A 21,818-nucleotide genomic window follows, 5' to 3' on the forward strand; every position below is an offset into this window, starting at 1 on the left:
TTGCAGGTAGGCAGCCCATGATTGTCAGCATCCATGTCCATTACAAACATGCTATTCCACACGTGCTAGCAGATAGATCAGTTATATATGTCTGTGAAACGGGTAACTAATTGAGAAGTTATGAGATCCTATAAAAGATTTTGCCGTAAGGTGAAATATGCCAATATGATTAAGACATGGCTAAATAACAAGGATTTTATGAACAGCGGGACCACTAATTTATTATGAGTTCTGTCATGAAATAGTCAATAATCAGTCTCATGTAGCAGGAGAAAGCCTATCCAATGCATAATTAAGGACATATATCAATACTAGATTTGTGTGTGAGTGTCTGTCTATCTACATATATGCAGTGGCTCCCAAACTGCTCCCACCCACAGAACAGTGACTGTGTGTTTAGCCAGAAGGCCAATACAGGTATGGGACCTGTTATCCAGAATGCTCAGGACCTGAGGGTTTCCAGATAACGGATCTTTCCGTAATTTAGATCTTCATACTTTGTCTACTCAAAAATCCTTGAAACATTAAATAAACCTAATAAGCTGGTTTTGCTTCCATTAAGGATTAATTATATCTTAGTTGGGATCAAGTACAAGGTACTGGTTTATTATTACAGAGAATAAGGAAATCATTTTTAACATTTGGATTATTTGGATAAAATGGAGTCTATGGGAGACGGCCCATCCGTAATTCGGAGCTCTTTGGATAACGGGTTTCCGGAAAATGGATCCCATACCTGCACAAGTATATGGATTTGGATGAATGCCTATTTCCACTCCTGGATTATATGTGAAGCCTAGTTTCAGGGTCAGTTACGGTGAAGTTTAGGTTAAACTCATAGAAATCTGAGCAAATACAGGCATGGGACCTGTTATCCAGAATGCTCAGGACCTGGAAAATCATCTGTTTTATTATTACAGAGTAAAAGGAAATAATTTAAAAAATTTTGGATTATTTGGATAAAATGGAATCTATGGGAGATGGTCCATCCATAATTTCGAGCTCTCTGGATCACTGGTTTCTGGATAAAAGATCCCATACCTGTATAACAATGTTTCCATACTTTGAAATTTTTTGATGAATTAAGGGGGGGGGCGTGAACAATGATACACAGTTTGAGCTGAAATAGAGATAAAACTCATATATGTATGGGCTCTGAAAACAAAATTTTCTACAATAATGGTTTAAAAATCTGTGTAAAATAAATGGCAAATTTATCAAGCTGTGTTGTTATTTTACACCTTGCGAATGCCAGATTTTTCACTTGTTATTTTACATTGCTTCAGGCCTTTTTAAGTAAGTTCTGGCAGAAGTTGCTCAAAGAAAAAGCATGTAAAAAATTACCACATTTTTATATGGGGATGTCTGGCAAATTATTCTGCCGTTTTTTTACACCACATAATAAATCTGCCCCATAGTCAGTTATGGCAACTATAATCAATGGAGTTATGGTACTGCTAAACTGCTGTGCCAAATGCTTACTTCTACTTCCTACGTCTCTGGTTAGTTCTCCCTGTGTTTTGTGATGGTTCTTCAATCTCCTCCCACTCTCTATAAGAGTGGTGAGTCAAATGTAATAAGCCTAGCTTGTATGTGTTAGTACTTACTTGAAAGGGAAATTAGACTCTAAGCACCACTAAGGCAAGGAATGTAATGAATGATTTACTTCTCTGTAAGGATTTAAGGAATATGGTAAAAAAAAAACAACAATTTACATAAAATGGAGGTCTGATAAATAGATGAACTTAAATATGATCCTTATATCTCTCATAGAATATCTCTACATATAGCTACATTCATAGCTGCCAATTCTTACATGCTGAAGCAATTTCAGTGCAGGTCATTCTGTTAAAGGAAAAGAAAAGGCTAAAACTAAAGCTGGCGCATAGACGCACAGATCCTATCGTACGAATCGAGGATTCGTATGATTTTCAGATCTTGTGTCGAGAGTGCCGACATCTTTCATCTGGCGGAGATTAGTCGTTTGGTTGATTGGACAGGTTTGATTTTGACCCGACCGATCCCGCCGGAGCCCATTGCGCATCGTAATCGGATCGTTCGGAAATACGGCCGAACATTCCGAATACCCCCGATATAGCCATGCTCGTTAATGGCATATCGGGGAAAGATACACTCGTTTAGTGATGTCACCAAACGAGCGGATCTTTGCGTCTATGGCCAGTAAGCTTTATCAGAAAGGTTTATATAAATACACCAGTAAACGCTCAAAGTAATGCTGTTCTGATTCCTCTTTTGACAGAGGACTCAGAGGACTCAAAGTAATGCTGCTCTCTGTCAAAAGAAACACCACATTTCTTTCCTTCTATTGTGTACACATGGACTTCTGTATCAGACTTCCGGTTTTCAGCATAAACCTCCAGGGCTAGGGCTTGAGCATGCTCAGTTTGCTCCTCTCCCCCTCCTTCCTCCCTTCCCTGCTGTAATCTGAGCCCAGAGCTATGAATGAGCAGGGAGAGACAGGAAGGTATTGATTTCACACCAAGCCAATATGGCAGCCGATATCCTAAACAAACAGAGAACACTTCAAGAGCTGTTTACTCAAGTATGGTAAAGAATTCTGCAGAATAAATATAGTGTTATAGCTTGCACTATTGTGGCTAATCTATTGGCAATAAACTGCTTGAGTAGCTTTCCTTCTCCTTTAACCAGGGTGGACAAAGATCAACAGCACATGTTCTTACTTGGAGCCTGAGAGCAGCTTCAGATTTATTTACCAAAGCCAGGGGATACCATACGTCAGATTTAATTTACCATTTTGATCTTGGGACTGAAATAGATTGATTTGCTAAATCTTAGGACAAAGTGCAATAGAGAACAATATTCATGCCCTTACTGTAACAAAGGGACAACAACAGTATTGTATTACAGTCATATATTAATCCTGGGCAAAATGGCATTTGATTCATTTTCCTCCTTAAGGGAGAAAAGCACACCTAAATAACGGAGCAGTGTAAATCAAAGAAAGCAGATCAATATTAAGCACTTCAGTCTATTAGGCATGACAAACTAGTTATTTTAGATATAAACAATGGTCCTTGCAGAGGTGTAGACAAGATATATAAATACAATGAGAATGTTCCATGAAAACTCCCCATTGTCTACTCACGAGCCCCTCCCCCCCCCCAATACAGTAAAAACACCCAAAGTGTTCAAATTATAGATTAAGTGTTGGACATGCTGGTCTTGCAGGACATTTTAAGGGCTGTAACTTCCAAAAATATAGATTTTTAGCACACCTGTGCACATATTGGATGGCCTTTGACCTGTTGGGATACACTAGACCTCTGAACCCAAGATTGTTAGTTGACATTTGCATCTGTGGTGCAGATATAGATGTACACAACATTTTGGGGATGGAGAAGCCTCCCTCCATCAGATTCTGGGTGCCTTTGACTTTCCTATAATTAGCATGCTGAGTATAAGAGGAGACATGCCTGGGCACAGGCCCAGACTGGCAATCTATGGGTTCTGGCAAATGCCAGAGGGGCTGCTATAAGGTGCCATAGAAAGTCAGTATTTAGTGGGCTGATAGGGCTATCTGGGCCTCAGTGTGGACTGATTGGGCCTCTGTGTACCTGAAATGCCAGGGCCTAATTTTGATTCTTAGTCCAGACATGAATAGACATCTGTGTGTATCCGATGCTCCAGTGCAGGGTCCCCAACCTTTTTTACCCGTGAGCCACATTCAAATATAAAAAAGAGTTGGGAAAGCATGAAACAAGTTCCTGGGGTACCAAGTAAGGGCAGTGATTGGCTATTTGGTAGCCCCTATGTGGACTGGCAGCCTACAGGAGGCTCTGTTTGGCAGTACACTGGGTTTTTATACATCAAAACTTGCCTCCTAGCCAAGAATTAAAAAATTAGCACCTGCTTTGAGACCACTGGGAGCAACATCCAATGGATTTGTGAGCAACATGTTGCTCATGTGACACATTGGTGGGGACCACTGTTCCAGTGCATGTGACAGTTAGTCAGATATAAGCTATGCCACATGTCCATGCTGTTTGGTTGCGTTTACATGTGCATCTAGATTGATGAATAAAAAAACAATTGCTCAGAAAGATTTAGGTTTTTCATGAAATCATGAAGAAGATACTGCCGTTTCTGGTTCTTTTGGCCTATATTTTGACCAACAGGACACTGGCTTACTTTCAAGGAGCCAGTAAGTGCCCAAAATATTGTACAATATTTTGGGCATTTACAAATATTGAACAAATATTGTCACTTCCACTTGTCCAGTGTTTGAAGTCACTTAACATGAAAGGTCTGATTTTGGTTTGGCCGAGCACCCAGGATTCAGCCAAGTGCAAATTGCTGGGATTTTGCAGAAGCCATACTTGCTGTATTCCTACTGTAAGCATTCCCTATTCTAAAGATATAGTCCTTCATTATATCCAGCATGACTCCACTGCGGGTTGCCTTTGTTTGGGCACAATAAACAGCCATCTTTATTCGAAGAGAATCAATGAAACTCACCGCTTTCAACCATCTGTATCCACAAGAACATTAAAATGATGTGCTTTATTCCAGTCATAGCCTAAAAAAACATAACATTCTTGTCATTTAATGTATATACTGTCAGTATAAATGTTTTTTTTTAAGTGTAACAGTTGAGTTTAGTACAGTGTTTACTTAATACATTTGTTTCTTATCTTTCCACTTGTGAATATGACTTCTCTTGGCAGTCAATATCAGTAGATGTTACAGATACTAGACTGTTCCTGTGGAGTAAAGCATGTGCCTTTGGTGAGATGATTTGGTTTCTCTCTCTCTTGTGCTTATCTTTATGACCCCTGCATTCCTCATTCATTAATGGAGCCAATGTAAGCATGTCATAGAACGGAGTTCCCACTAGCTCTTAATAAAAATCCACCTGGTGGAGTAGAAGCCATTGCTTGGCCATACGTCAGAAGTCTGGGTAAGTGCTCCGCAAAAAAAATAGGGCATTAATGTTGGCTCAATAGTCTTTTAACCCACGAATAGCCATCACTTTGCACAATGTGTCTTGAAGTCACAGACCATTTCAGATAGCTTTTCCTCATTCCTTTATTTGCTACATATGTCCCATGGAAACAAACATACTACTTTATTTAGATAAAGACTACATGTAATTCACTGCCTTTCTTTCCTACTCACAATTTATCAGCACAAATAGAAAAAAAAAAGATCCTAAATGGCAAGGTAACCTTTAATATAATGATTATATAAAGTTTTTCACTTCTGCCTCTTATCAACCTGGAATTTTAAATGCTATCTGTTTTGGTGGTCAGCGGCTATGTTGTTTGCCCCATCTTATAAGCATCTTCCATTATTACATACAGATAAGCGCTGTGATCAGTGACCTCTAGCAACCATAAGCTAAATTCTAAAAAAATCAAACAGTTCGATAAAAGCTGAAAAAATAAAAACAGTTGCAGATTTTTTATAGAACACCATTACTTAGTGTCCTTTCTTCCGCAGTCCCCTCACCTCATCATTTGTTTTTCATATTTAGAAAATGTCTTTCTGTAATTTCTTATCAGCTAAAGGGCCAGCTTCTTGGTTGCTGGTCATAAAAATGCAGGCAAAAGTTAATTTGTGATCATGTAGGGACCATTGACCTTCCCTTCTACTCGGGATGGTCCTACATTTTTATTACTGGGTGTCTAAGTCAGGGAATGAGGGTTCTGAATTGATGTTGGAGTGAAGGGGAGTGCAAATAAATAACCTGGCTTCAGCCCTCACTCAATAATACTTCCCTCATACCTCTTCTATTGTGTACCCTTAAAGGAAAACTAAACCCTAAAAATGAATGTTGCTAAAAGTGCCATATTTTATATACTGAACTTATTGCACAAGCCTAAAGGTTCAGCTTGTCAATAGCAGCAACGATCCAGGACTTCAAACTTGTCAAAGGGGGTCACCATCTTGGAAAGTGTCTGTGACACTCACATGCTCAGTGGGCTCTGAGCAGCTGTTGAGAAGCTAAGCTTAGGGATCGTCGCTAATTATCCAGCAGAAAATGAGGTTGGTCTGTAATAAAAGCTGATGCTACAGGGCTAATTATTAAATTCTGATGCTAATTGCACTGGTTTCTGTGCTGCCATGTAGTAATCATCTGTATTAATTACACAATGCCTTATATTGTGACATTTATATGTGCACTGTATATTGTGAGTGGGTCCCTAAGATCAGTAAGTGACAGCAGCACAGAGCATGTGCAGTGAATCAGCAGAAAAGAAGATCGGGAGCTACTGGGGCATCTTTAGAGACACATATCATAATGTGCAACATTTCTAGCCTACTTCTTTAGTACGATTTAGTTCTCCTTTAAGTAAACAGATGAATAATGTGCTTTTAACTCATATCCCTGATGCTCTGTGAGTTAAGTGGGTCCAGTTCCATGCTTTGCCCCATAATTGGGTTTCTATCACCAATCAAGTCCTTGATATTCTAATCTAACTCAAGCTGCAGCCAAACTCAGGATGGCTCTCCAGTCTGACTGGATGCAAAAAAAAATTTTAATATTATCTCCAACAAACTCCTCTGTTTCTACCTTCTCACCCATCGACTTTCATCCACATACCTAGTGCTTGAATTAGGGTGAAAAAAGCTGAAGGATGCTATGAGTGCTGTGCGTAGCGTGACATGCTAAAAATAAGCCACTCCTACATTTATAGGCCTACTGTTATAATTAGCCTCATCCACCATCCACTTTCTGGTTTCACCACTTTAAAGCAAAGCCATTTTTCTATTTCCATTTAGTATTTCCTTCTAATGGACAGTTTGATGCCCAGTATGCACTGATTTATGTAATTACGTGGCCTTTAGGGAGCCCAAAATGAAAATTGTGCGTATGACTTATCTTGGCAGCCAAGTCAGCTTCTGCAAACACAGCACCTTGCCTATGTATTATGCGTCGTAACACAGTGCAACTCCAGCATATTCTATATTACCCCACATTATTTAATATATATTATTTTTTCACCATTTCTCAATCTGTTACTGCTAGCTACCTTCATTTTTTTTTTCTTTTTGTTTCCACTATTTTTTCTTCTCTCCTTTTCTCTATTACCCTCTCTGATTACTCCACATTCTCTCCTTTTCTCTATTACCCTGTCTGATTACTCCACATTCTACATGTGCATAACACGTCTTTTCTTTCCTTTTATCTATATGTTCTTTTAACTTGTGCTTTTTAACCTCTCTATTTTATTTGCATGCAGAAGTGAGGAGGAGTAAAAGAAAGCTCTGGTGTTACAATAAAAAAGTTCAGGGATTCAAAATTCTTGCATCTGCCCTGAGGGGCTGCTTTACTTTTTCACTGAAATAAAAAAATGGAGTGATGTTTACATCCCTCCCCAATTCCAGCACTGCACCTACCAAATAATTGTTCAAACCACAAGCAATAATATCACACTCATCTTTAAAACACATTGGTCAAAAGGGTTGGGAAACTGAATAGGAAATCTCTCCAAATACCATTTAGGCACTTAGGCACCCAATAATATAACTGGCCCTTAGCCTATAAGAATTTTTCTTTTTTTCACCCCAGGATGTCAGCCACATTCTTTAAGTGGAATGGTGGTAATTAAGTTCTTCCAAATCAGATATAACAAGGGAAGCATGTGCAGCTTTGAAGTTCTCTGAATACAAATGACCAGCACAAAGTAGAGGAATAGGTCATGCATAGAGAAAAGCTGTAATAGGCCTAAAAAAAATAAGGATATATTGGATTACATAGTATATCCTGAGGATACAGTCAACATTCAGTCCAAAAGAGAAATTCAAAAATGCTTTCTGAACAATTCAAGAGTTAGTATCATATGGTCAAGAATGTGCAATTAAGGCAGTCAATACCAGGAAAAATAAAGGAGCCCAGGGTGGGCAAGGTAGCATTTCAAGATGGAGACCCAGTTAGTGTGTGCCAGAAGAAGCCGAAGAGGGGCCTAGGCCTACAGAAGCAGAAGAAGCAAATAGAGGGCCATGTCTTTGGAGAAGCAAGTCTCTCTCAGCGTCACGCTCCAAACGACGGAATCGTGCAGCATGCTGAGATTGGAAGTGTGCCTCCATTATATCACCTCGCACTTTCTGATTGCGCTCTCCTGACACCAGTGGTGCATGGCACACTTCACAGTACATGACCATGCTGCCATGCAGACGTTCAAGTAATGCTTGTCGAAGGGCAGAGGACCATTTCCTGCTCTGACTCTCTGTTTCTCTCCGTCTCTGCCTATATACCTGTTGCCTTCGATTTAGGGGTGGCAGCTGGAGGGGAGAGACTGGGATATTGTATGTGTCAGAGGGAGCAGCTGAAACAGTCACAGCCCAACGTTTGGGCCTGTGTCTACCTTCTTCATCATGTATGAGAGAAGGTGAAGCGCCATGCCTAAAACTCCTAAAATGCTCATAAGTGGACATGTTGTCCCTACTACTGCTTCCAGCAGAAAGAGCATCCCTCATGTCTAAGCTGTGGCCCAAAGAAGAAGCTGCTTCCTTACAGACCAACTCTCGGGTAAGCCCATGGTGTCTCTCCAAATGAATAAAGAGAGCTGTGGTTCCCAATCTGCCTGTGTCACTCCCTCGCTTCACTTTGCTGCCACACATCATGCAAATTACTTCCCTTTCCCGCACAAGGTCAGAACACCCAGATGGACCTCGAAAGAAGTGCCAAGCTGGGGATCGGTACCCACAGGGCATAGGAGTCACTTGTACACGTGGTGGCACAGCAGAAACTGTTACAGGAGTGCTATTGTCCATTGCAGGAAGGTTTCTACCCTGTTCATGGCCCTCACTAGAAGCAGGCACTGCCAAGTTATGTGTATCATCTTCCACTTTTGCAACTGGGATGCCAATTGCCTGGAGGGTGCTTGCAGTGGGGGCATCAGACACATCCATCAAGTCTCTCTCCTCCTTAATAGGAAACAGCAGGGACATACCAGGCTTTGAGTCAGTGCTGGGATTATCATGGTAGGACATGCTCTGGCCACTTTCTGCCACATGCAAGTTTTTCAGCTCGTCCGTCACAAAGGAACCACTCAAGTTACACTCCACTGGCACTGTAGATATTATGTGTCTAGCAGTGTGCATTCAACCTGTAAAAGAGCAAAAAAATCTTTAGAATCATTAATTGCTAGTTCTGCATTCTTCTTTTGAGCCCACATGCACAACAGTATGAGCAGCTGCTACTGGCAATAACAGCATTAGGTGATGATAATGCAACAGCCTGTGCTGTCCTAATTCTAGTTCATCTGTGGGGGCTCCCTATTCAGCTCTCTGACTCTTCAACAACAAGCACCTATCCCATATATGATGAGGAACATATAGTATGCAGCAGTAGCGTTCCTAGAGGGGGGCGGGCCCTGGTGCATGACGCGCAGCCGGGCCCCGCCCCCCTCCGTACGGCCGATTTTGCTGGGGATTTCAGTGGCTTGCGGCGCTGTCATGGGGCCCTGAGGGGGTGCGGGCCCTGGCCCGCTCGCAACCCCTGCTCCCCCGGTAGTTCCGCCACTGGTATGCAGTACAATGTTCATACAACTGACATAGAAAACAATTACAATATGTGATTACTGTGCCAGCCCCTATTAATCTACTATTCCCTGCCCAATCAAGGTTTTATCAGGGCTCAGTCAGATTTGCATGAGCTCCCATATTTGTGGAGATAATAGGATCATCCCTTCAAACCTCAGGTTCCTAAATGGTGGGGGCTACCCCTACCTAGGAAAGCTAAAAGCATTGGACAGTAGCATCCTACTTAAAAAGATTTGGGGTGAATCTATGTTCACCTAGATGTTTAACATATATAAACACTATAACAAATGTTATAAAACAGCAATCCGGAAGGCAGAGATAGGAAATAAGGAGTGCATTGTGGCAGAGGCTAGGACTAATCCCAAAAAGTTTTTAAAGTATATTACCGTATATACCCGAGTATAAGCCGAGTTTTTCAGCATCCAAAATGTGCTGAAAAAGTCTACCTCGGCTTATACTCGGGTCAGCGGTAGCCGACCCGAGTATCTGAGATTGCAGTCACTTTTAATCATTTCTATACCAACAGTACACTTGGGGAGAGACTGCAATATCCCACAATGCCCTCTGTTGGTTATATGAAAGAATAACAGTGACTGCAATATCACACAGCGCCATCTGTTGGTTATATGAAAGAATAACAGTGACTGCAATATCACACAGCGCCATCTGTTGGTTGTATGAAAGAATAAGTGCGCCCTCTGTTGGTTATATTTAAGAATAACAGTGACTGCAATATCACACAGCCCCCTCTGTTGGTTATATGAAAGAATAACAGTGCGCCCTCTGTTGGTTATATGAAAGAATAACAGTGACTGCAATATCACACAGCACCCTCTGTTGGTTATATGAAAGAATAACAGTGACTACAATATCACACAGCGCCATCTGTTGGTTATATGGAAGAATAACAGTGACTGCAATATCACACAGTGCCCTCTGTTGGTTATATGAAAGATTAACAGTGACTGCAATATCACACAGCGCCCTCTGTTGGTTATACGAAAGATTAACAGTGATGGCAATATCAAACAGCACCCTCTGCACATGGTAGTGGGACAGTGGGACAATGCACACAGTAATCCGTTTGGCAATTCTCTGTCACCATCTACTTTGCAAAGAAGTCCGGTTGATCGCTGGGGGGGTCGCTTTGGCAGAATGTGCGCTGCTGGGAGACAGGGCTGTAGTTGTGTCTAGGCTTATACTAGAGTCAATAAGTTTTCCCAGTTTTCATAGGTAAAATTAGGTACCTCGGCTTATACTCGGGTCGGCTTATACTCGAGTATATACGGTAATAGTAAAAAGATGCGGGTTGACAATGTTACCTCTTTAAATAATGGAACCAGTATGGTAGTAACAGATTCAGAAAAGGCAAATGTGCTAAATCTATTCTTTTCTTCGGTGTATACAATAGAGAAGTCAGAATTTCCAGACTCACCTCATAGCTGCACTGCTGGCTCGGCTCAATCTAGTCAGTGGCTGACTCAGGATTTGGTTCATAAAGCTTTACTAAAAATTAATGTGAACAAGGCACCAGGGCCAGATGGAATACACCCATGGGGTTTAAGAGAGCTAAATTCAGTTTTATATTAGCCTTTATTTCTGATTTTCTCAGACTCTCTTTCATCTGGTATGGTACCTATGGATTGGAAGAAAGCTGATGTCATTCCTATATTTAACCATCTATAAGTATCCATCATAGCTAACAATTCCACTATCACCCCATCTCCAGGGCCTTGGGGTTATCCTAGATTCTGCCATGTCATTCACTCCTCAAATCCAGTCACTTATTAAATCATGTCACTTCCACCTAAGGAACATATCCAAAATACCATAATTTATCACCCAAGATGCTGCCAAAATTCTTATTCACGCTCTCGTCATATCACATCTAGACTACTGTAACTATTTTAATTGGCCTTCCCCACCAGAGACCGTCACCTCTACAGTCCAAAATGGACACTGCCGCGAGGCTTATACACCTCAGCAATCGCTTCTCCTCTGCCACGCCATTCTGTCACTCCCTGCACTGGCTTCCTTTACTCTTCAGAATTAAATTCAATTGATGACCCTGACATTCAAAATACTTCATAACTCTGCCCCACCCTTGATCTCTGAACTCATCTTTATATACTCACCAAACCGCTTACTACGCTCCTCTACTGACCCCCTGTTCTGGAATTCTCTCCCACGGTCTGTCCGACTTTCTCCCAACCTTTCTGTTTTCAAGAAATCTCTTAAAAACGCACTTATTTAGAGAAGCCTACCCTCACTCTTAACTGCCAAATGCAATACCGCATACAGTACCACATCTCTCACCCACTTAATTCTGATCTTGCCCACTCCCACACCTTGTGTATTATTCCCTTCCCTTTAGTGATTTGCAGATAATAAAACTATGCAGCACAGTTAATTGCATCCAGGATGTGGCATCCTTGCAGCAGATTCAAGCACCAGAATTAGTGATGTGCGGGTCGAGTTTTTCCCCGTCCCGCACCCGCCTGATATCGGCCCTCCCTCCACCCACACCCGCTCGAGCCCAACTTCCGGGTTCCTTTTATAGACCCGTGCCCACCCACCCTGCCAATGTTGGGGCGAGGAGGCGCGCGTCTATAAAAGTTGAACTCTGAAGTTGGAAGCCGGCATTGTAAGGTCGCGGGTGGGGATGCGGAGCAGGCAGAAGACCTTAACCCGGACCCGCCCATGACCCGGAAAAGTGGGTACAAGGTCGGCCCGAACCCGCCCGACCCACGGGTAAAACACGCGGGTATAGGGCCAACCCGCACATCACAAACCAGAATAGATTCATTCTCATACATGTCCCTACCAACTTATGCATTTGTGTAATTTCAGGGTTCCCCTAGCAGCTTGCACCAAGCCACCTGGATTTTTACCATCCCCCACTGTGAAACCATGCATTGCAGCCTACATGAGACACCTGAAAAGCACTTATACAAGTATTAACACTTTGTGCACACATTTTGTGTCAGGTGCTACTAAACAGGTCCCCACAATTACATCGGAAATCTGGGAAAAACTCTGTAAACCTGTAATGAACTAATGGAGAACTGGCAACTAAGATAAACTCTAAATCATGATGAAACATCTTCTTCTTACCTTCATCTCTCCATTTTTGCTTCCCCGTCTCAGCTTCATTGTGCTGCTCTCTTTCCCACTTTTCAGTATCCTTTAATTTTTCTCCCTACTATACCTGCTATGTGCTATCCCACAGCCACACTCCCTTCCTATAGGCACCATCTCTCCCTACTATACCTGCTATCCCACAGTCACACTCCCTTCCCAGAGACTAGTATCCACTGTTACTATAGGCACCATCTCTCCCTACTGTACCTGCTATCCCACAGTCACACTACCTTCCCAGAGACTATTATCCCACTACTACTATAGGCACCATGTCTCCCTACTATACCCGCTATCCTGCAGTCACAGTCCCTTCCCAGAGACTATTATCTCATTGTTACTATAGGCACCATCTCTCCCTTCTATACCTGCTATCCATCAGCCACAGTCCCTTCCCAGAGACTATTATCGCACTGTTACTATAGGCATCATCTCTCCCTACTATAACTGCTATCCCACAGTCACACTCCCTTCCCAGAGACTAGTATCCACTGTTACTATAGGCACCATCTCTCCCTACTATACCTGCTATCCCACAGTCACACTCCCTTCCCAGAGACTAGTATCCACTGTTACTATAGGCACCATCTCTCCCTACTATACCTGCTATACCACAGTCACACTCCCTTCCCAGAGACTAGTATCCACTGTTACTGTAGGCACCATCTCTCCCTACTATACCTGCTATACCACAGTCACACTCCCTTCCCAGAGACTATTATCCACTGTTACTATAGGCACCATCTCTCCCTACTATACCTGTTATCCCACAGTCACAGTCCCTTCCCACAGACTATTATCCCACCGTTACTATAGGCACCATCTCTCACACTCCCTTCCCAGAGACTAGTATCCACTGTTACTATAGGCACCATCTCTCCCTACTATACCTGCTATCCCACAGTCACAGTCCCTTCCCACAGACTATTATCCCACCGTTACTATAGGCACCATGTCTCCCTACTATACCCGCTATCCTGCAGTCACAGTCCCTTCCCAGAGACTATTATCTCATTGTTACTATAGGCACCATATCTCCCTACTATACCTGCTATCCCACAGCCACAGTCCCTTCCCAGAGACTATTATCCACTGTTACTATAGGCACCATCTCTCCCTACTATACCTGCTATACCACAGTCACACTCCCTTCCCAGAGACTAGTATCCACTGTTACTATAGACACCATCTCTCCCTACTATACCACAGTCACAGTCCCTTCCCAGAGACTATTATCCCACTGTTACTATAGGCACCATCTCTCCCTACTATACCTGTTATCCACAGTCACAGTCCCTTCCCACAGACTATTATCCCACCATTACTATAGGCACCATCTCTCACACTCCCTTCCCAGAGACTAGTATCCACTGTTACTATAGGCACCATCTCTCCCTACTATACCTGCTATCCCACAGTCACAGTCCCTTCCCACAGACTATTATCCCACCGTTACTATAGGCACCATATCTCCCTACTATACCTGCTATCCCACAGTCACACTCCCTTCCCAGAGACTAGTATCCACTGTTACTATAGACACCATCTCTCCCTACTATACCTGCTATACCACAGTCACAGTCCCTTCCCAGAGACTATTTTCTTATCACGCTCTCCTAAGTATACAATGCGATAAGAAGGCAGAATTTACAGCATATTTCCATTTATACATTGGTGGGGGGGGGGTACAAACAAACATAACAGTTAAATACAAGTCTATGAGAAATAATTGAAATGGGAGTTAAAATGATGAAGTGACGCAGCAGCAGCATCATTTCCTAGTGAATACACAGGGAGAGAGGAGCCCCCAACACAGGAAATGCAGCTGTGGCACTGACAGGCTTCAGGGAAGCACAGGGACTGGAAGAGAAAGGGGAATATAAACACAGGCTGGGAAGGATTTGTCTTAAATGTGAGGTGGGGCAAGCACATACCTGAAGAGAGAAAGGAAAGGAAGGCAGACGTCCGCACAGCTGCTGGGAAATAGGCTACTCCATGGGATCCAGCCTCGATCAGAAACACACAAGCTACACTGGGAAATTCCAGCCAATGCAACTCCTGTAACTAAAGATTGGCCAGCAGGTGGCAACAAAGGCATATCCCATCCCCCACCACCCCTAATGACTCATGAGCAGATACCGTAATTTACATTATGCTTTCAAATTAGCAAAGACCCAAAAAGAAGTGAAAAAAACAGCATGAATGGGGAAAGCCATGTCCAGAGAGTTCCCTTATAGTAGAAGGCATGCCTAACCTGCTTGCCTCCAGCTAAAATATAACTCCCAGCATCCCCTTCAGCACTTCGTCGGGGGAGTTGCCCTGATCCATTTGGTACCAGCTGGTTCACCGTTCACAGGTGGCAGTTGCTCCAGGGATCACAGCAGCTCTCAATCTGGAATGGGCAAGAGGAAGGCAGCAGTGCTAAGCACTACTATATTGAAGTGCAAGAAGCTCATGTTGATAAAAGTATCCATATACTGCTATATATCTATTGCAACTCCTTATTCTGGTAATTCTGCTTATATCCCTACTTGTATCTGTTAACCCCAATAACGTTTGTCTGTCAGGCCTATTCTGCTTTAGTTCTTTGATAAATATCTCAAGCACACATCTGTGTCCCCTCCTCAGTGAACAAGAGATATTTTTATAGCCCCAAACCTGGTTCTGGTGTCTGTAAAACTCTGCCCTTTGCTAGCTGTTTAATTGATTCATTGATTAATTAGACTCTGGTTTTCCCAATCAGCTACATATAAATTCAGACCCAGTATAGGGGATGGCACTAGTGCTAACATTTCCTAAGTGCGAATATTTCACAAGTGCTTAGAAATGGCAGTTATACAAGGCAAAAGGAACTGGACTATCTTCTATCAACTTTGAAACAGCTGGGATAAGAAGAACACAGATATTTTTGTACCTGCCAGTTTGTAACTTCTTACTCCAAACTTGCTTTATCCTGTATTTCTCCTCCTTTCACTCTCATGCTTCATAAAACATTTTTCACTACCTCCCCCATCAAATCCCAGTTCTATACAAATCTCAGCCTCTCTCCTCTCCTTCCCTCTCCACACATGAAGTTTATAAAGTACTCTATTTCGCTATTCCACAAAACTCCTCTTTTTCATACAAACTAAGAACTTACAAATCCCACTCTCACTTAGTCTATCTTTCCTTTCTATTGCTGGCAGCTGGGGACATTTCCCCAAACCCTGGCCCTTACCCCATCCCAGTTATATCACGGCCACGAGCTCCTTCTCTTCGGTGCAAATTCCAACAGTACAGAACTCTTACTCCTATACCCAAAAACCCAGTTAACCTTCCCTGTGCTCTCTGGAATGCCAGATCTGTTTGCAACAAGCTCACCGCTATACATTACTATTTAATTGCAAATTTCTTTAACCTACTCGCACTTACTGAAACCTGGCTTTCTCTTACCGACACTGCCTCACCTGCTGCCCTGTCCTATGGGGGCCTACACCTTACTCATACTCCCAGGCCTGGTAAAAGACCTGGAGGTGGGGTAGGTTTGCTTCTCTCTCCCCGCTGTACTTTTAAAGTTCTTCCACCTGTTCCCTCTCTATCATTCTCCTCATTTGAAGCTCATTGCATTAGGCTCTTTTCTCCTGTTTCACTCTGCATTGCTGTCATATATCGACCAACTTCACAATTTCTGGACAACTTTGCTGCCTGGCTTCCTTACTTTCATTCATCTAACATCCCATCCCATCATATTAGGTGACTTTGTAATATACCGGTTAACAACTCTTCTGTCTCTCAACTTCTTTCACTAAACTCCTCCCTAGGCTTATCTTTGTGCTCAGACTCCCCCTCTCACTCCAATGGTAATGCTCTGGATCTCATATTTACCAGACTCTGTTCAAGCACCAATTTTACGAACTCACCATTTCCCCTCTCTGATCACAATATGCTCACATTTCAACTCTCACTAACTCCCTCCTCACCCCCTGCTATTACCCAAACACGTACTTACCGTGACTTGCAAGCTGTAGACTTGTCACATCTCTCTTCTTACTTCACTCTAATATCTCGGCTATCTCTTGTCCTAATGTGGCTACCTTTGTCTACTATAGTACTCTCACCACTGCCCTTAATGAGCTTGCTCCTATAAAAACTAAACTTGCTAGATCCAAACCACTTCAACTTTGGCATACTGCTCATACAAAAGCACTCCAAAGACACTCACGTGCACTGGAGCGTCGCTGGCGCAAATCCTGCTCAAAATCAGACTTTTGGAGCTACAAATCTGCCCTGCGCTCTTATAACACCAGCCTCTTCCAAGCCAAACAAACTTACTTTACTTCACTCATTAACTCCCTTTCTAAAAAACCAGCACAACTTTTCTCCACCTTTAACACTCTCCTTTTCCCTTCATGCACATCTGTCTCTGCTCAAGATATTGCTGAGCACTTCAAAAACAAAATTGACACTATCAGAAGGGACATTACACTACTCAACCCTCCTAAACTTCCACCACCCTCCCTCCACACTCCCCAGTCTCTCCTATGCTCCTTCACCCCTGTCACTGATGAGGAAGTCTCAAAGCTTTTGGCCTCACCTTAGCACCTGCCGCTTGATCCAATTCCCTCAAAACTAATCAAAGCCTTAACTCACCTATTTAATCTTTCGCTCTCAACTGGACTGTTTCCCTCTCAACTGAAACATGCTCTTGTCACCCCCATTCTGAAAAAAACCCTCTCTTGATCCCTCCAATCTTGACAACCTCCGACCTATCTCTCTGTTACCTTTCATCTCTAAACTACTTGACTAGTCTACAACCGACTAACCTCATTCCTCTCTGACAATAACCTGCTGGACCCCCTACGATCTGGTTTTAAGCCACAACACTCCACTGAAACTGCCCTGACTTGACTAACTAATGACCTTTTAACCGCTAAAGCCAACAATCATTTCTCACTACTAGTACTGCTTGATCTCTCAGCCGCATTTGACACTGTAGATCACCCTCTCCTCCTCCAGTCCCTCCATTCGCTTGGCCTTCGTGACACAGCCCTGTCCTGGTTCTCTTCTTACTTCACCAATCATTCCTTCAGTGTCTCCTACAACGGAGTAGAATCTTCTACCCTACCTCTTTCTGTTGGGGTTGCTCAAGGCTCTGTCCTGGGACCATTACTATTCTCCCTATACTTCCTCCCTCAGAAAATTAATCAACTCGTATGGTTTCCACTACCACCTCTATGCTGACGATACTCGGATCTATCTCTCGTTTCCTGATCTCAACCCAGAACTCCTAACTCGCATCTCCTCCTGCCTGTCGCAACGCTACCTTAAATTAAACCTCCCTAAAACTGAAATGGTTCTCTTTCCTCCAACTAACACCAGTAACATCCTGGAAGTATCCATCATAGCTAACAATTCCACTATCACCCCATCTCCCCAGGCCCGGTGCCTTGGGGTTATCCTAGATTCTGCCTGGTCGTTCACTCCTCATATCCAGTCACTTATTAAATCATGTCACTTCCACCTAAGGAACATATCCCAAATACGATCATTTATCACCCAAGATGCTGCCAAAATTCTTATTCACTCTCTCGTCATATCACATCTAGACTACTGTAACTCTTTTAATTGGCCTTCCAGTCCACAATGAACACTGCTGCGAGGCTCATACACCTGAGTAACCGCTCCTCGTCTGCCACGCCATTCTGTCAATCCCTGCACTGGCTTCCGCTACCTTTCAGAATCAAATTCAAATGAATGACCCTGACATTCAAAGCACTTCATAACTCTGCCCACCCTACATCTCTGAACTCATCTTTATATACTCACCCAACCGCTTACTACGCTCCTCTGCTGACCTGCTACTTAACTCTTCTCTCATTACCTCCTCACATGGTCGCATTCAAGACTTTGCAAGGGCTGCACCCCTCTCCCACGGTCTGTCCGACTTTCTGCTTTCAAGAAATCTCTTAAAACACACTTCTTTCGAGAAGCCTACCCTCACTCTGCTTAACTACCAACTGCAACACCACATACGGTACCACATTTCTCACCCACTTAATTTGATCTTGCCCGCTCCCACACCTTGTGTATTACTCCCTTCCCTTTAGAGTGTATGCTCTTTTGCATAGGGCCTTCTTCACCTTTTGTACCGGTATTGATTGTGATGTATGTAACTCCATATGTTCTATGTATATAATTCATGTGATTTAGTTGTATAATCACATTTACTTTACAGTGCTACGCAATATGTCGGCGCCATATAAATACATGTTAATAATAATATAGTACCTTTATGTTTTTGACTTATCACAAAATTACTGTGGCGTCCACAACTGCAGTGCGGCAAGTTTGTGACCCTCGTACACCGAAGCTGGCCATATACATACTTATAATATGGGCTGTAGAACATAATGAATTTCATACAATTATTGGTATGTATAGGTTTGCTGATCCCAATGGAACTCTATATACTAAGTATATCAGCTGGTTTCGATGATTTGGCAAGTGTAATCATTTGAGCTAATGCACCAGGTGTATAGCCAGCGTTGGATTTGCCTGGCAGGCGCCCCTAGGCCACACGGTCGTAGCACCCGGCCACAAATCCGGGCCTGTGTATATCCCAGTCATCAACAGATAACCAGCTGATGTCTTTTTTACCTGACAGATATGGAGAGATAATCTCATTTAAAGTAGAGGATCTATTACCCTTAGGACATGGGGGTTTTCTAGATAGGGGATATTTCCGTAATTTGGATCACCTTAAGTCTGCTAATGTTTGTGAAAGTTAAGTCTGATAAAAATCATTTAAAAGGGGTTTATTTAATGTTTAAATGTTTCAGTTCATTTGTTTTCAGATTGTTCACCAGAAACAAAGACTTTGTTCAGTTGCTTTCCATCTTGTATTTTTCACCGAAATCTAAGGTTAAATGTTCCTGTCTTTGGTGTTTCTTTGGTGTTTCAGTATGGCAGCTCGGTAATCTAGGTGATGATTCTGAATTGTTTCAATCAGTGCCGGCACCACCTTAAGGGTAAGGGCACACCTGGCGATTCGTACTTGCGGCACTTATCTGTCCGAACACCTTCCCTCTGTCTTGCGCCGGCTATAATGAAAACCCCGGGTAAATGCCCCAAATGTTTTACTTACCCCTCGCTGCAGATTCAGGGCATCAGAGTTCACGGCAGCCACCTTCTTTGATAACCTTTGGGTCTTCTTTTGGTGCTTCAGCAATTTCCGTGACTTTCAGCACATGCGCAGTTGTTCAGGACTGCCAGACTGCTCCAAATGTGCATGCAATGATACGGCACTTACTTCCCGAAGAAGATGGCTGCCGTGAACTCCGATGCCCTGAATCTGCATCAAGGGGTAAGTAAAAAGTTAGTGGCATTTAACCGGGGTAGCAGCTAGGCTGGGGGGAGGAGGGAGGGGTCTATGTAGGGTAGGGGTTGAATTCTCCTTTAAGCAGTGCCCAAGTCACAGCCCCTATCCTTCATCGCCACATTTGCCCCATATTTTATTTTTTGCAGATTCACTGCACATGCTCAGTGCTGCTGTTACTTACTGAGCTTAGGGACAATATACTGTATATACAGAATAGAAATGTCACAATATAAGGCTGATTAGTGATTAATACAGTGAATTACTACAGTTAGCTCAGAAACCAGTGCAATTAGCACCAAAATGTAATAATCAGCCCTGTAGCATCAGCTTATATTACAGACCAACCTCATTTTCTGCTGGATAATTAGTGACGACCCCTAAGCTTATCTTCTCAACAGCTGCTCAGAGCCCACTGAGCATGTGAGTGTCGCAGACACTTTCCAAGATGGTGACCCCCCTGTGACAAGTTTGAAGTCCTGGATCATTGCTGCTATTGACAAGCTGAAACTTTAGCCTGGTGCAATAAGTTCAATATGTAAAATATGGCATTTTAACCATATTTATTTTTAGGTTTAAGTTCTCCTTTAAATCACCTTGTCTGTGTTTTATTTGTATTTTCATAAACAGAGATTTAAACTATGTATTTTGTTTCCTAAAGTAATATCTTCAGAACTGGTTAAAGGGGCTGTTCACCTTTAAATTAACTTTTAGTATGATGTATAGAATGATATTCTGAGAAAATCTGCAATTGGTTTTCATTTTTATTATTTGTTTTTTTTCTGAGTAATTTATATTTTTATTCAGCAGCTCTCCAGTATCCAGTTTCAGCAATGTGGTAGCTAGGGTAAAAATTACCCTAGCAACCTAGCAAAAAATAAGCGACTGGAATAGGAGAGGTTCTGATGATTAATAAAAAGTAGCAATAAAAATACATGTGTAGCCTTACAGAGCATTTGATTTAGATGGGGTCAGTGACCCCCATTTGAAAGTTGGAAAGAGTCAGAAGAAAAAGACAAATAATTCCAAAACTATAAAAAAAAGAAAGTTGCTTAGAATTGGCCATTCTAGTAAAAGTTAATTTACGGGTGAACCACTCCATTAATAAGACTAGAAATGGGGACAGTGTTTTATCTGTGTCAAAAAACCGGTGGATTTTTCAATATTTATTTTGTGAGCCCATGTTTGTAGTCGCATATCTGCTTCTGGTAAAATCTATTGTGTTATTTTCAGCAAGCTGCAACATACAGTGTGTGCAGTACAGCTTCTTATGGGAAAATGCACCAGTCAGTGTTTAATATGCAAGAAAAGCATAAGTCACTGGGGAATGCCAAAGCACTGTGCCCACTGGAAATATGCATTGTAATAACTGTCAAATTAGTACAGTGAAATGTAACCTTTGATTTTTATTACATTCTCCACTTGTCACTTATTTGAACAGCATCACAAAGTTACAATGAATGAGATTAAGGGGGTTATTTACTAAAACCCTAAATTTATTCTATATATTATTTTAAAAAAATTACGACAAATTCCCATACCAGATTTAGCTCATTTATTAATAAAAAAAAAACTTGATTGAATCGGATTGCAGAAAAACTTGATAAAATCAAGAGAAAACCGGAATCACTCTAATTTTTCGGGCTGTTTCCCTGAATTGCTCGAATTTTTAGGGTTTTTTCCCGAATGGCCAGATTTTTTAGAGTTTTTGCCCGAAAAAACTGAAAAAGTCGGATTTTCTGGCAAAAACCATAGAAGATCCCGATAACTTCGTGTGCCTCTCATATTGACTTAC

General features: G+C 42.2%; 1 protein-coding gene across 4 annotated transcripts in view; it reads right to left on the reverse strand.

Annotated features, from left to right (window-relative positions):
• Positions 1–14,942, reverse strand: part of il5ra.L (interleukin 5 receptor subunit alpha L homeolog) — a 30,343-nt gene extending 15,401 nt beyond the window's left edge. The window contains 3 exon segments of one of the 4 annotated variants that reach the window (NM_001094351.1): positions 4,498–4,558; positions 8,940–9,095; positions 14,604–14,675. In NM_001094351.1, coding sequence (NP_001087820.1) covers positions 4,498–4,558; positions 8,940–8,969 — 91 coding nt within the window. In that variant the 5' untranslated portion in view covers positions 8,970–9,095; positions 14,604–14,675. 4 annotated transcript variants of the gene reach the window in all.
• Between the last annotated feature and the right edge of the window lie 6,876 nt (positions 14,943–21,818).

Source organism: Xenopus laevis, chromosome 4L (genome assembly GCF_017654675.1).
Source record: "Xenopus laevis strain J_2021 chromosome 4L, Xenopus_laevis_v10.1, whole genome shotgun sequence".
Classification (NCBI taxonomy): Eukaryota; Metazoa; Chordata; class Amphibia; order Anura; family Pipidae; genus Xenopus; species Xenopus laevis.